The sequence below is a fragment of the Pan troglodytes genome, chromosome 9 (assembly GCF_028858775.2).
Source record: "Pan troglodytes isolate AG18354 chromosome 9, NHGRI_mPanTro3-v2.0_pri, whole genome shotgun sequence".
NCBI lineage: Eukaryota > Metazoa > Chordata > Mammalia > Primates > Hominidae > Pan > Pan troglodytes.
The window spans coordinates 121025778-121039929 of record NC_072407.2 but is presented as its reverse complement, the minus strand read 5'-3'; the positions used below and the strand labels follow the sequence as shown (position 1 = coordinate 121039929).

The window sequence follows — 14152 nt, the reverse complement described above, 5'->3', positions numbered from 1 at the left end:
GCACTTTAGGAGGCTGAGGCAGGAGGATTGCCTGAGCCCAGGAATTCAAGACAGCCTGGGCAACAAAATGAGACTCCGTCTCTACAAAAATAAAATAATTAGCCAAGTGTGGTGGAGCACTTGTAGTACCAGCTACGAGGGAGGTTTAGCAGGGAGGATTCCTTGAGCCCAGGAGTTCGAGGCTGCAGTGAGCTGAGATCACACTACTGCACTCCAGCCTGGGTGACAGAGCCAGTGACACCCGGTCTATTAAAAAAAGAAAGAAAAAAAAAAAGAAAACTTTTAAGGGGTCTAATTTCTTCCCTTTTCCATTCTCCCTTTGTCAGGTAGGAGAAGGGAGTAGGGAGTGACTGGACCTGGAAAGGAGGGCTGCAGTAGCTATAATATTGACCCCTTTCCTTTAAAAATCCTACGCCAGCACAGATTTCCCAGACGCTCTCTAGGTGGCCTCAGACTCCACCCCTTTGGTCTTCCGGTTCTGGTTTCCGATTGTAGTGTTTAAATCTCGCGCGCTTTACAAGGATTGGCTACATCAGGGGATAGTTGGCAGTCTGCGTGCTACCCCTCCTCCTCGCCTTTTCTCCCCGGGCAAAAGGTTTTCAAATTCGACCAATCAGCGGGCGCGCTCCTTCAGCCGAGCCGCGACACCCAAGGGTTAACCGCAACCAACCGGAGGCGGGGATTGGAGAAAAGAGCCAATCAGGAGGGCGCAGAGGTGTGTCCTGGGGGCTTATAAAGGCGGCCTCGCGGCGCGCGCGCGACAGCAGTTACACTGCGGCGGGCGTCTGTTCTAGCGTTTGAGCCGTCGTGCTTCACCGGTCTACCTCGCTAGCATGTCGGGCCGCGGCAAGACTGGCGGCAAGGCCCGCGCCAAGGCCAAGTCGCGCTCGTCGCGCGCCGGCCTCCAGTTCCCAGTGGGCCGCGTACACCGGCTGCTGCGGAAGGGCCACTACGCCGAGCGCGTTGGCGCCGGCGCGCCAGTGTACCTGGCGGCAGTGCTGGAGTACCTCACCGCTGAGATCCTGGAGCTGGCGGGCAATGCGGCCCGCGACAACAAGAAGACGCGAATCATCCCCCGCCACCTGCAGCTGGCCATCCGCAACGACGAGGAGCTCAACAAGCTGCTGGGCGGCGTGACGATCGCCCAGGGAGGCGTCCTGCCCAACATCCAGGCCGTGCTGCTGCCCAAGAAGACCAGCGCCACCGTGGGGCCGAAGGCGCCCTCGGGCGGCAAGAAGGCCACCCAGGCCTCCCAGGAGTACTAAGAGGGCCCGCGCCGCGGCCGGCCGCCAGGCCTCCCCATGCCACCACAAAGGCCCTTTTAAGGGCCACCACCGCCCTCATGGAAAGAGCTGAGCCACTTCAGACTGCGGGGCAAGCGGGCCGCGGCTCCCGGCTCCCTTCCCCTCCCCTCGCCCGCCTTCGCCGCCCGGCCTCGAGTCCCCGCCCGCCCCCGCTCCTGTCCCGCACCGCCTGCCGCGTCGGCCTCGGGCCCTGCCCTGTCCGCCGTCCGCCCTCCGGTAGGGTTCGGGCCTTCCGGATGCGGCTTGGGCGCTCTTCGGGGACCTCCGTGGCGCGGAAGACCCGAGCCTGCCCGCCTCGGCGTTCGTGACTCAGCCGCCCCATCCCGAGTCGCCGAGGGGCTGCGGGGAGGCCGCAGCACCTTCTGGAAGACTTGGCCTTCCGCTCTGACGCAGGGCCGAGGTGGGCAGTGCAGGCCGAGAGGCCGGCGGCCCTGAAGGTGAGTGAGGCCCTCGGCAGCTGCAGCCGGGGTGTCTGGTACTCCCCCGGCCTGGTGCTCAGCCCGGGACTTGCAGACGCGGCCGCTGGCCTGGAGGCTTTGGTGGGAGAGACGCGATCGCTGATTTCGGTCTGGCGCCCCTTCTGCGGCCGGGACCCAGGCCTTTCACATCGGCTCTCCCTCCATCTTCATCCATAGGTCTGCGCTGGGGCCGGGACGAAGCACTTGGTCACAGGCACATCTTCCTCCCGAGTGACTGCCTCCTAGGAGGACATTGAGGGGAGGGCAGAGGCCCGCAGTTTGGCTTCCCGGCTGGCTGTGTGGACAGCAAGAGTCGTTTTCGCGGAAGCCGACTGGCAGCCAGGCCCGACGCCGCCCCGTTTCCCTTCCAGCAAACTCAACTCGGCAATCCAAGCACCTAGATACCAGCACAAGTCGGTTAATCCCTGTCTGGACTGAGCCTCCGTGGGCTTCCGAACTGGAATTTTGCAGCTAACCCTTCCACGACTAGAACCTTAGGCATTGGGGAGTTTTAGGTGGACTAATTTTATTAAAGGATTGTTTTTTTTTAAATGGAGCATTTGTTTTCATTTTGCAAGAGAGTTGTAGGATTAGTGACTTTCTATACTTTCCTGATAATAGGGGTGGGAGGGGCCGTGCAATATAAACAGGCTCTACTGTTAACTGAAGGGGCAAACCATAGGAATTTCAGATTGTGGCTCTGTTTCTTGGTGTTTCTGGGAGACAATTTATTCTGTGTGAAATGAAAACTATTGAGGCAGAAGCAGAAAGGATGTACCAGGAGAATTCTGGGCAAAAGTCCCAGCCTCTGAGGTAAGGATGAAAGGGCTTTGTGTTTGTTCCTATCTTCCCGCCAACTCCACACGCGCGCGCACACACACACACACACACACAAAACACCTTCAGAACTGGTTTATTAGTAGGGTTGGTTACATTCAAAGGCTGTTGCTTGGACTTCTCTAAAGAGATGAAGCCCCCACATACTGAGGAGGCAAGGCAGTCATCAAGGCCCCAAGGTGAGGCAAATCCCTGGAAGGCTTGAACCCTGCAGTTCAGTCTCCTGGGGTAATCAGTCCCCAGATAGCAGTGAGAATGGGGCACTGAGGCCCGGGATGTAGGCACTGGACAGCAGCAACCCAGGCATCTGTGCCCCACAAACCAGTTAATGGGCATCGTTAAGCTGCCGTGCAACATCCAGGATGTTTTTGGCTCCTTTGCTCAGCAACAAGTTGGCCAGGCTGATGCCCAAGTTCTGGGCAGCCAACTGGGGCCCTCGTGGAATGTTACGAGCAGTGATGCCTACCAACTGTGGGTCATCCTCAGGGCCATCTTCATGCTGTATGAGGGAAGGAGGTGGGATTTGGTGAGAACAAAAGAGATTATATGCACTCTTGTTTATTACCCCCTCGCCCTCCAGCTTTGGTACCTGGGCAGGGACATGGATGGTAGCCTGCATGGTCTCTTGTATGCTATCTGAGCCGTCTAGACTCCAGACTCCTCCAGTCAGGTACAGCTGGGGAAGAAAACAGTTGCCTCAGCACAGTCTGAGAGGGGACTACTTAGAAACCTGGGATGCACAGGAAGAAATGCCACAGTCCTCCTTTCCCTGGCTTCCCGCCCATTTCCCCCCACTTACTTGCCCATCCTTCATAGCTGTATGCACGGCTACTGGCACACTGCAGCCTCCTTCCTGTAACAAGAAGTTCTTGTGAGCTGCAAGGGCTCTTAACACCACCCTGTGACCACAGACCTGAGGACATCACTGAAAAGGCAACTGTGGGCCCAGACCTGGTCCTATCCATACACAACATTCAACAAGAATGAGTTAGCACTGTATACAGAGCATTCATGTGAGAAATCTTCCCTACCGCCTTTCCCAGCTCTCCAAGTCCCCAGCCCTCCACAGGTGGAGCACAGGCCCTACCAGGTGCCTCAGGAAGGCCCTTTCAGCGATGCAGCGAAGCAGAGTCTCAGGATCGTGCAGCACACCCACCAGATCCAAGATGTCCTGGTCCTTGGCTCGGACTTCCACGCCCAAGGCTCCCTGATGGAAAAACATCCTAGGACATCAGGCCTGATCTTTCCCCAACCAATGGCGCAAAGCATGGGACCACCTCTATCTACTTGCTCCCCAGCGCCTTTTGGACCGGTAGCATCCCAAGGCCTGCCCCTCCCTGAGAATGCTATTCTGGGGAAGCAGATGCAGAAGGTTGTGAGACAAGCTTCTTGGTTGAGAACAAAGGGAAGGCATATGTCACCATGTGGCTTCCCTGGTCAAGTGTACCTGGCCCACAGCATACATGCATTCCTCAGGGTGCAGGATCTGTGGAGGCGGAACAGGTAGTCAAAAGGGTGGACACGGGGGTGTCTAAAAACACCTGGCAGTGAGATTGGGGTTCCCTATCATCTAGAAAGCCTGGGTAGGCCTAAGTGTGAGTCTGGCCTCATTTTTTTTTTTTTTTTTGTAAATTTTCTCCATGAAAGCCTAGAGTCTGGCCTCTGATTCACAATCTTCCCAGCCTATGGTGATAGAGGTGGGGTGGTCAAGAAGTGAAGACAGAAGGTCCTTGACTTACAATAGGGTTACATCCTGATAAACCCATTGTTAAGTTGAAAACAAGCTGAAAATGCATTTAATACACCTAGCCTACCTTACATGTGCTCAGAACACTTAAGATTAGCCTATTATAGTTGGACAAAATCATCTAACACCAAGCCTGTTCTACAATAAAGTGAATATCTCATGTAATGAATACTGTACTGAAAGTAAAAAACAGAATGGCTGTATGGGTACTAAGTACAGTTTCTACTGAACGTATATCGCTTTCACACAATCATAAAGTCTAAAAATCCTAAATTGGGGATGACTGTAAGGCAGAAAGGAGATGCAGATGAGCTGGGGAGAGGATAGGGGCAGGCCCTACCTGCCCCACCCGGTTGTGCCAGCCCATGCGCTGTAGGCCAGCTGTTGCCAGGATGATGGCACTGAACTCCTGCTGCTCGTCCAGCTTCCGAAGCCGGGTGTTGAGGTTTCCCCGCTGTGGAGAGTTGCTAAGGACCACAGTGTCGGGCAATCTGGGGCCTCATGCGGTTCCCTCTGCCCGAGTCTGTCTTTCCCTCTCTAGCTGGCTGACTTTCAGTCATCTTCCAGCTCTCAGCTTAATGGTAACAGCTAACAGTTACATCATACTTACTACATGCCAGACACTGCTCTAAAAGTACTTTCCATATGTCAGCTCATTTCATCTTCACAACAACCCTGTGAGGAAGGTAGTATTATTATCCCCACTTTACAGATAAGGAAAATGACAGAGGGAGGCTAAAAAACTTGCCAAGGTTACAAGACCTCTGAGAAACCTTCCCTGACACCCCAGACTTCTGTGTTTAGATGTTCCAACTAGAAGTTTCCAGAAAATTCCCAACTTCACTTATTGGAGCACTTAGCACATACTATTTTTAAATTTAGTTTTATGAAATGTACTACATATTCATTGTAAAAGTCAAGACAATATAGTAGCATATAAAAATGGAAGTACTGACCGGGTGCGGGGCTCAAGCCTGTAATCCCAGCCCTTTGGGAGGCCGAGGCTGGTGGATCACCTGAGGTCAGGAGTTTGAGACCAGCCTGACTAACATGGTGAAACCCAGTCTCTACTAAAAATACAAAAATTAGCCAGGTGTGGTGGCACCTGTAATCCCAACTACTTAGGAGGCTGAGGCAGGAAGATTGCTTGAACTCAGGAGGCAGAAGTTGCAGTGAGCCTAGATTGCGCCACTGCACTCCAACCTGGGCAACAGAGCGAGACTCCGTCTCAAAAAAAAAAAAAAAAAAGGAAGTACTCCCTATCCCTCCAGAAGTAGTCACTATTCAGTTCAGTATAACTGCATTATCCCTAAGTAAGACGTAAACTCTACATATGCAGGGGAATGTTTATCTTGCTCACCATTATCCCCAATGTCTTGCACTCCGAACACTTGTCTGGGGCTAAGAAAACATTAGACTATAAATGAGCGGACGGATGAGTGCATGGAAAGACAGACAGGCCACTGACCCCACGGGCTGCTTGCTGGAAGCCCCTTCCACTCTCCGGACTCCCAGAGCCCTCTAGACCTTGTCTTTTTCCTTGGCTGCTGTCTCTGTCACTCTTCTAAAAGGATCCGTCACTCTTCTAAAAGGATACAATACTCCTGAACTCCAGATGCGGGAACTTTCTCTGCAGCTGGGCTGCTCTTCGCAGGGAGCTGGTTCCCACCACACTGCCCAGAGAGAAGTTACAATGAGATTTTAACACTAGGCTGTCACTGTTCCTTTCCTCCTCCTCCCATCCCTGCATCTTCTGGGCACATCCCACCAAGCTGCCTATCCAGGCCCCACTTACCTCTTCTCTGGCAGGGTTTCTAGGGTCTTCCCAACAAATTTTGGGTGAAAGACAACAGCATCATGAGGGTTTTCCCGCCTGGGGGAGGAGGGAAGGGCACAGAATGAGGGAAGAGATTTAAGTTCAGATCACCTCTATTCTCTCTCGATTGCCAACTCACTGGTATTTCTTGAGTTTTCTGCCACCAGTCAACACTCCTCAGGGCAGAGGAGATAACCCTGAAGCAGAGGGTCAGGTCCCAAAGGGAAAGGCAAAGGTTCACATGATGCCTACCCCTGCCCAAGCCCCTTACTTGCAAGACTCTTACTTGCAGATGGCTCCGATGGTGAAGCCAGGAGGAAGCACAGTGGGCAGGTCCTTCAAGGAGTGAACAACCAGGTCCACTCTACAGAGATGGGAGAGAGGGGCAAAGAGAAAGGGTATGAGCAGCCAGCCTTCACCCCTTCTCCACCCACCCCTGCCTCTACTTCAGTGGTGGAGCCTAGGGCAGTTCAGGAAGCACGCCTTCTCAAGATCTCAGGAGCATGAAAACTGCTCTCCTCTCACTCTCCCTCCTACTCTCCCTCCTACCCTCCCTCCCCCAGCCATTCTTGCAGTCCAGGCAGCCAGATGGCTCAGAACCAGACACTCTCCTTTTCTGAAGCCTGAAAAAACCCACCGATGAGCTGCCTTCAGCCTCTCTGAGGGTTTAAGCCCAGCAGCCTATCTGACACCCGGGGTCCCAGCAAGAGACCTAGCATACTAGGGTCCCAGCAAGAGACTGGGAGGGCACCACACTCTCCTATCTTTACTTACTCATTCTTCTCCAGGGCATGTTCAAGCTCCTTGGTAAACAGGCTTTTCTCTCCAATCTGCCGGGCAGAAAGAGCCTGAGTGAATCCCTTCAGGAAAGGAAAGAAGAGTGGGGACAAGAACTGGGGAGGAAGATGTTGTTACCTTAGAGAGTGCAGTATCAAGAATCTTGTCCCCTGTGGTGGACATAGCAACTGAGGAGAGAGTCAATCAATCAGGTGCTCATTATTGATCAGCATTTACTGAGCCTAGCACTGTGCTACGATTCATGATGGGGACAGAGGCACATAATCCCTGGTTCCTGCCCTCTGAGTATATACAATCGAGCAGGAAGACCAGAAACACTCATAAAAAGACCCAAAGCTCAAGATGTTAAATGCCAGGCTAATCCAGGTAGTCAGAGCTGGAGGTATTCAGAGGAAAGCACCTTCGGAACTGGGAGCAGCCCAGAAGGAATCTCGGGGCAGCGGGACGGGCTTTAGCTATAGGCAAAGCCAGAAATGTTGTGTTCCCTCCTCTCGGGGTACTGGGCTTCCCATTAGCTTCCACTCCTTTCCAGAAAACTCACTGATTTCAAACTGCAGGCCAGGGTATGAGGCTTTCAATGTTGCCACCACACTGTCCGTCTGTATGCGAGCAAGCTGCGGGTAGAGATTTGGATTAGTCCTGCCCTTCCCAGCCACGGCTCAGACTCTTTAGACTGTCACAGGTTAGGCAGATCCTGAAGGAACTGGAATTTCCATCTGAGAATGAGAAGGGGCTTGGGAGCCCTCTGCACTCCAACAATTTTCCCAGCCTAGGGATGATCTTGCCATAGAATGTAATCTGCCATTCCCCGGGGAACTTAACGCCCAGCCACCCCATCTCCTTCATACTAGGAACTAACCCTCTGAGTCCCCCAATTTGTGATGCTGTGAGCATCATAACTGTTCTGACAAACCTCCTCCACCCCGGCTCCTGCACCCACCTGGCTCTTGCGGGTACCCACGCGAATCACTCTCATCTTTGGGCTGTTTTCTTCCTGCAGAAAAAGTCCCCAGGTCACAGTCCCCTCTGTTTCTAGTGTTCCTCAACACCTTGTCCAAGAACCAGAATCACTGGCTTGGAAGAAAGGAACTTCAGAACCTGGCCTGTGGCCAGCTGAGTCTCAGAGCGGGGAAATACTCCAAGGCTGGTCCCTTTAACCTTCCTCAGTACCTTCTGCCCTCCTCAGGGATCCAGAGAAGCAGAGACTAGAGGGAGGCGATAGTAGGACCTGCTGTTGCTGCCGCTGCAGGAACCAGGACACTGAGCCCTGAAGCCCACCTTGACCAAGGCAGTTGTCAGTGGGAGTGCTGTGCACAGCCAGGTGGGTAAAGAGATAAGGCCCATCAGCCTGGCCACAGGAAGGGTGGGGCCTGCAGCTGGCAGGGGCAGGGCAGCCAGGACCACACTGGGGAACCTGTGCTGAGTCACTGGAGGATAGATTCATTATCTACAACAGACGAGGCACTTGAGAAAATTTCAGTGCCATCCAGATGCCACATGGAGTAGACTAGAGTCTAACAGCAGCAAGCTGCCACCTTCTCCAGCAAGAGGCCCAGATGTCTGGCTACAAAAGAAGTCAAGAGGATGAAGATCCCACAGTGGGGAAAGCTGACAGTATTAAGGGTCCCTTAATCTGGCTGGACTGCATGCATTAAGGACTGAGGTAAACAGATCTGACGTACAGTCCTGCTCAGCCTCTTGGCTGGGTGACCTTGGGTATACTGTCCCATCAGGATCTGTTTGTTCATCTATAAAATGAAGAGGTTGGACTCAGGTTTCTTCTGCCTCAGATGTTCCATAAGACTAGGAGGCTGCGCTGCCTAAAGTTTGTTCACCTAGAGTGCTGCCTCTGGTTTCACCAACATGGAAATATTAACAGGCCAGAGCCCAAGTCAAAAACTCAAGAGGACACGCCTCTTCCTCCTGCCAGAGTACCTTGGACAAAAGTATTCACTGCTAAGCACGTAGAACTGAATTATTCAGTCTAAGACGGAGGTCCCATTTCTCTCTCTCTTTTTTTTTTTTTTTTTTTTTAGACAGAGTCTCACTGTTTTGCTCAGGCTGTAGTGCAGTGGCGTGATCTAGGCTCACTACAACCTCCACCCCTGGGTTCAAGCTGGAACTACAGGCATGTTCCACCATGCCCAGCTAATTTTCACATTTTTAATAGAGACGGGGTTTCACTGTGTTGGCCAGGCTGGTCTCGAACTTGTGATCCTCCTGCCCCAGCCTCCCAAAGTGCTGGGATTACAGGCGTGAGCCACCACGCCTAGCCTGATCCCATTTCTTTCTACATCAGACAGTAGCCACTGTAGATACTGATACTGTCGACAGTCAACATTCCCTGATCTGGGATGTTCATCCTATGTAGTTCCTTTTTTATTTTTTTGAGACAGAGTCTCCCTCTGTTGCCCAGGCTGGAGTGCAGTGGCATGTTCTCAGCTAACTACAACCACTGCCTTCCAGGTTCAAGCGATTCTCCTGACTCAGCCTCCCAAGTAGCTGGGACTACTACAGACGCACACCACCATGCCCAGCTAAATTTTATATATATATATATATTTTTTTTTTTTTTTTTTTGAGGGGGAGTCGCGCTCTGTCACCCAGGCTGGAGTGCAATGGCGCGGTCTCGGCTCAGTGCAACCTCCACCTCCCAGGTTCAAGCGATTCTCCTGTCTTAGCCTCCCAAGTAGCTGGGACTACAGGCGCATGCCACCACATCGGCTAATTTTTTGTATTTTTAGTAGAAACGGGGTTTCACTGTGTTCCCTAGGTGGTCTCGAACTCCTGAGCTCAGGCAATCCACCTGCCTCGGCCTCCCAAAGCGCTAGGATTACAGGCATGAGCCACTGTGCCCGGCCTAATTTTTATATTTTTAGTAGAGACGGGGTTTCACCATGTTGGCCGGGGTGCTATGGAGTTCTTTTGCACCCAGACATCTGGGGCCTCTATTGCCGGAGCAGGTGACAGCTTTCTGCCCTCAGACTCTGGTCTACTCCATGTGATCACTCCAATAAATTAACCCTGGGAGACCCTTTGCAAATTAGGCTAGGCTTGATATTAAACGTGGCCACCAAAATTCTGGGCCACAGGGAGCCCACAGAAAGGACTCTAAGGTCCCAGAACTACTAGGTTCAAACAATTCCTTAAGTTCATTGAATGTGCACAGCATATCCAAGTCAAACCGTTTCATTAAAAAATAAAACACTGAGCACTTCTATGTTGAAGCTATTGCTTTTGCATATTGTTGTCGTCTCAAAAATCCTATCAGGTGGACACGACAGGCACCTTTGGGACCATGTTACAGAAGCAACGGGTGGCATCAAGGGATGAGGTGACTTGCCTAGGGTCACAGAGCTAATAACCGAAAGAGAGTTGGGGCTACAATTCAGATCTTCCTACTCCTAGTCCAGGGCTCTGGAATGACTGCAAGAGCAAAGATCCCAGCCCTCACCAACAGGCTGGACAGGGGGAGATTAGCAGCTCCCCATCTCTCTCTTATCTCGGCCTGGCAGTGGCCTCCACCAGCTCTGCAGTTTGTCTGTGCACAAGCCCAGGGCTCGGCAAGCAGGCTCTTAATGGAAAGGCCCACGGCGGCCTCCCACCCACGGTAGTAATTCAGTAGGTGTGTCACAGCTGGGGACTTGGAGCGTTGGCTGTGGCTGGGAGACCACTATAACACAAAAAGAAGGCGCACTTCTAAGACGTTTGTGTGCAGTTCGGAGGCTTGGCTGATACTCTCTCCTATGAATCAAAAGTGGAACGTGTCTTCCCAAAGGGGCCGTATCTGCATCCGCCTCAGCCCAGCCTCGAATGAAAGGACCCCGTCTGTGTAGACGAACGTTCTTGGTCTGGGTCACTAAATCTAGAGCCGTGCATCCCAGGCCTGATGGGAATCCCACCCAGATGCCCGCAGGGACCGGAGTTCCGTTCCAAACAATCTTTCCACTCTTAACCCAGCATCACCGCTCTCTGATTTCCCCATTCCTTCCGGAGGGCAACCGAGCTACTGGCCCTTTAAAAGCTACTCGGACCAAAAAAAAAAAAAAAAAAAAAAAAATAGATAGCCGTTCTGACCAATAGACGACTGAGGATGGCAACCTGGGGCCAATCGCTGCACGGCTCGTCCAGAAGCCCAAAGTGTGCTGGTCACCGGCTCAGCACTCACCGCCGTTGCAGCCGCATTGCCGTTACCAGACATGGCTCCGCTTGGAAAGTAGGCTGTGTGTGGGTGCCGCTAAGGTCCCCCGGCCCCGGGAAGCCGGGGGCTCCGGCCGGCGAGTACCGGGGACACGTGGGACCCGAGGTCGTCCTACAGTCTGACTCCTGGTCTCCGCAGAGCCTCGCGTCACTTCCGGCGCCCTCCCTCGAAGGGGAGGTCCCTCCCTCTGGGCGGGAATTGGAACATTGCGACAGTGGACCTCCCCATTCGACCTCCCCATTCCCCAGCTGTGACATGAGCAAGTAGTGCAGCTTCTATGGCGCTTCCTTTGCTCTGTTCAAACTTAGCTTTGCTACAACCTTGAAATAGGCAGCATTTTTCTTTTTGATACGGGGTCTCACTGTGTCCCCAGACTAGAGTGCAGCGGCATGACCACGGGTCACGGCAGCCTTGACCTCCCGGCTTCAGCGATCCCCCCACCTCAGCCTCCCAAGCAGCTGGGACTACAGGCGCACATCACCACGTGGGACTAATTTCTAGATTTTTTATAGAGACAGCGGGGAGGTGGCCTCACTATGTTGCACAGTGCTAGTCTCGAACTCCTGGACTCAAGCAGTCATCTCGCCTTGGCCTCCCAAAGTGCTGGGATTACAGGCATGAGCCACTGGCCCAGCCAGCATTTCAATTCTTAAAATGAGGAAACTGGTTCAGAGAGATTAAAGGTCATGCCTAAAGACAAGTAACTGAAGTGGGAGCACAAACGCTACATACTTGTAGTGAGAAAAGGGCTTGTTAGGAAAAGTGCTTTCCCATGAACATAATTTTTTTTTTTTTTTTTTTGAGACGGAGTTTTGCTCTTGTTGCCCAGGCTGGAATGCAATGGCACGATCTCAGCTCACTGCAACCTCCGCCTCCCGGGTTCAAGCAATTCTCCTGCCTCAGCCCCCCGAGTAGCTGGGATTACAGGCACACACCACCACACCCAGCTAATTTTGTATTTTTGGTAGAGATGAGGTTTCTCCATGTTAGTCAGGCAGGTCTTGAACTCCTGACCTCAGGTGATTCGCCCACCTCGGCCTCCCAAAGTGCTGGGAGTACAGGCGTGAGCCACCGCGCCTGTAATCATGAACATAATTAACAATCATGATTATTAATAATCACCCAGCTGGGTGCAGTGGCTCACACCTATATTCCCAGCACTTTAGGAAGCCAAGGCAGGAGGATTGCTTGAGCCCAGGAGTTTGAGACCACCCTGGGCAACATGGTGAAAACCTCATCTCTACAAAAAATACAAAAATAGCCAGGTGTGGCGGCACACACCTGTAGTCCCAGCTATTCAGGAGGCTGAGGTGTGAGGATTGCTTGAGCCCAGGAGGTCGAGGTAGCTGTGAGCTGTGGTGGTGCCACTGCACTCTAGCCTGGATGACAGAGTGAGACGCCCATTTTTTTTTTTTTTTTTTTTGAGATGGAGTTTCACTCTTGTTGCCCAGGCTGGAGTGCAATGGTGCAATCTCAGCTCACCGCAACCTCCACCTCCCGGGTTCAAGCAATTCTCCTGCCTCACCCTCCTGAATAGCTAGGATTACAGGCACCTGCCACCACACCCAGCTGGTTTTTGTATTTTTAGTAGAGACGGAGTTCCACCATGTTGGTCAGGCTGGTCTTGAACTCCTGACCTCAGGTGATCCGCCCACCTCAGCCTCCCAGAGTGCTGGGAATACAGGCATGAGCCACCGCGCCCGGTGAGACCCTGTCTTAAGAAGAAAAAAAAAATCACCCATGTGCTCAGCACTGTACAAAGAACTGAACACCTATTTGACCCTTAGGCTTTCATAATAGCCACACAGCGTAGGTGTTATAATCCCTAATGTACAGATGAAGACACAGGTTGAGGGGGAAAGGGTGGGAGCAGGGTGAGGGATAAGAGACTACACATTGGGTACAGTGTACACTGCTTGGGTGATGGGCACCAAATCTCAGAAATCACTACTAAAGAACTTATTCACATAGCCAAATACCAACTGTTCCCCAAAAACCCACTGAAAAAAAATACATCTCAAAAAAAAAAAAAAAAAAAACAGGTTGAGAAGGTAAGATGTGCCTTAAGTCAAACAGCACAACTAGGATTCAAACCCAGCTCAGTAGATGCAAAGTCTACTCATAGCATAGCAGCTACAATACTGCCACTGTTTTTTAATTTTTTACTTTTTGAGACAGGGTGTCTGTCACCCAGGCTGGAGTGCAGTGGTGTGATCAAGGCTCACTGCAGCCTCAACTTCCTGGGCTCAAGCAATCCTCCCACCTCAGCCTCCTGAGTAGCTGGGACCACAGGCAAGCGCCACCAGGCTGGGCTAGTTTATTTTTATTTCTTGCACAGACGGGGTCTCACTATGTTGCCTGGGTGGCTGGTCTTGAACTCCTGGACTCAAGCGATCCTCTCACCTCAGCCCCGCAAAGTATTGGGATTACAGGCATGAACCACCGCGCCCAGCCCATGGCAATCCTAAATACTACCTAAACCACAGTGTCAAACTTACTTCCTCCAATTAAACAACGTAGAAGATGAAATTAGGTGAGGCTGTGGGGAAAACAACAACATAGGAGCAATTTTCAGACAGGCAGCACCACCCAAATTACATGGGGACACCTAGCAACATAAACTTTAGCTGACAATTTCAGAGAGGGAAAGGTGTTTCCAGAAAGGACCTTTTATCCTGTTTATCATCTGGTATTAAGTATAGCAAGACACCAACCTACCCATTATTTAAGGTAGGTTAAGCCCAAAGCTCCCTACCAGAATCTGCCTCCTGCTTGAATATTTTGCCCAAACTACAGCCATAGAGACCAGGAAGAGGAAAGAGTAAGAGCTGTTTTGGGGGTCTTGGTCCAGGCTGCTCCTGGAGCTCAGTCATTAGGTCTTTTGCAGAGGTTCTTCAGTAAATTGAACTGTATGCGATGCCACAGGCCCCACCCATTACCAGAACGAGACTGAGTCAACATGGTCTCCAAGAAAACCATAGGAGGGAAGTG

The 14152-nt window shown here is 52.1% G+C and overlaps 2 protein-coding genes across 6 annotated transcripts; one reads left to right on the top strand and one right to left on the bottom strand.

The window, feature by feature from the left end:
* Positions 1-538: 538 nt before the first annotated feature.
* Positions 539-2314, top strand: H2AX (H2A.X variant histone). Its single transcript, XM_016922128.4, has 2 exons — positions 539-1741; positions 1940-2314. The coding sequence occupies exon 1, from the start codon at positions 834-836 to the stop codon at positions 1263-1265; it is 432 nt and encodes a 143-aa protein (XP_016777617.1). The 5' UTR covers positions 539-833; the 3' UTR covers positions 1266-1741; positions 1940-2314.
* Positions 2315-2659: 345 nt separating this feature from the next.
* Positions 2660-11350, bottom strand: HMBS (hydroxymethylbilane synthase). Of its 5 annotated transcripts, none has more exons than XM_016922120.4 (14): positions 11129-11350; positions 7901-7954; positions 7502-7574; positions 7078-7127; positions 6937-6992; positions 6449-6526; positions 6142-6219; positions 5944-6019; positions 4687-4800; positions 4047-4085; positions 3687-3806; positions 3399-3452; positions 3189-3275; positions 2660-3098 (listed from the first exon to the last, which is right to left on the bottom strand). In XM_016922120.4, exons 1-14 carry the CDS (start codon positions 11159-11161, stop codon positions 2925-2927), a joined length of 1086 nt encoding a protein of 361 aa, XP_016777609.3. In that variant the 5' UTR covers positions 11162-11350; the 3' UTR covers positions 2660-2924. The 5 variants fall into 5 exon arrangements, with proteins under 5 accessions (XP_016777609.3, XP_016777612.3, XP_016777611.3 ...); XM_016922123.4 differs by having other exon boundaries at positions 11038-11329; XM_016922122.4 differs by lacking the exon at positions 11129-11350 and adding an exon at positions 8131-8222.
* Positions 11351-14152: the final 2802 nt, after the last annotated feature.

What these genes read in the sequence shown, in the direction of transcription:
- H2AX (XM_016922128.4), top strand. Translation starts at nt 834, where the DNA reads ATGTCGGGCCGCGGCAAGACTGGCGGCAAGGCCCGCGCCAAGGCCAAG.
- HMBS (XM_016922120.4), bottom strand. Translation starts at nt 11,161, where the DNA reads ATGTCTGGTAACGGCAATGCGGCTGCAACGGCG. An exon ending in GGGCCTTCCTGAGGCACCTG is followed by an intron (nt 3,453 to 3,686) that starts GTAGGGCCTGTG and finishes TTCTTGTTACAG; the next exon opens with GAAGGAGGCTGCAGTGTGCC. An exon ending in CAGCTATGAAGGATGGGCAA is followed by an intron (nt 3,276 to 3,398) that starts GTAAGTGGGGGG and finishes TTTCTTCCCCAG; the next exon opens with CTGTACCTGACTGGAGGAGT.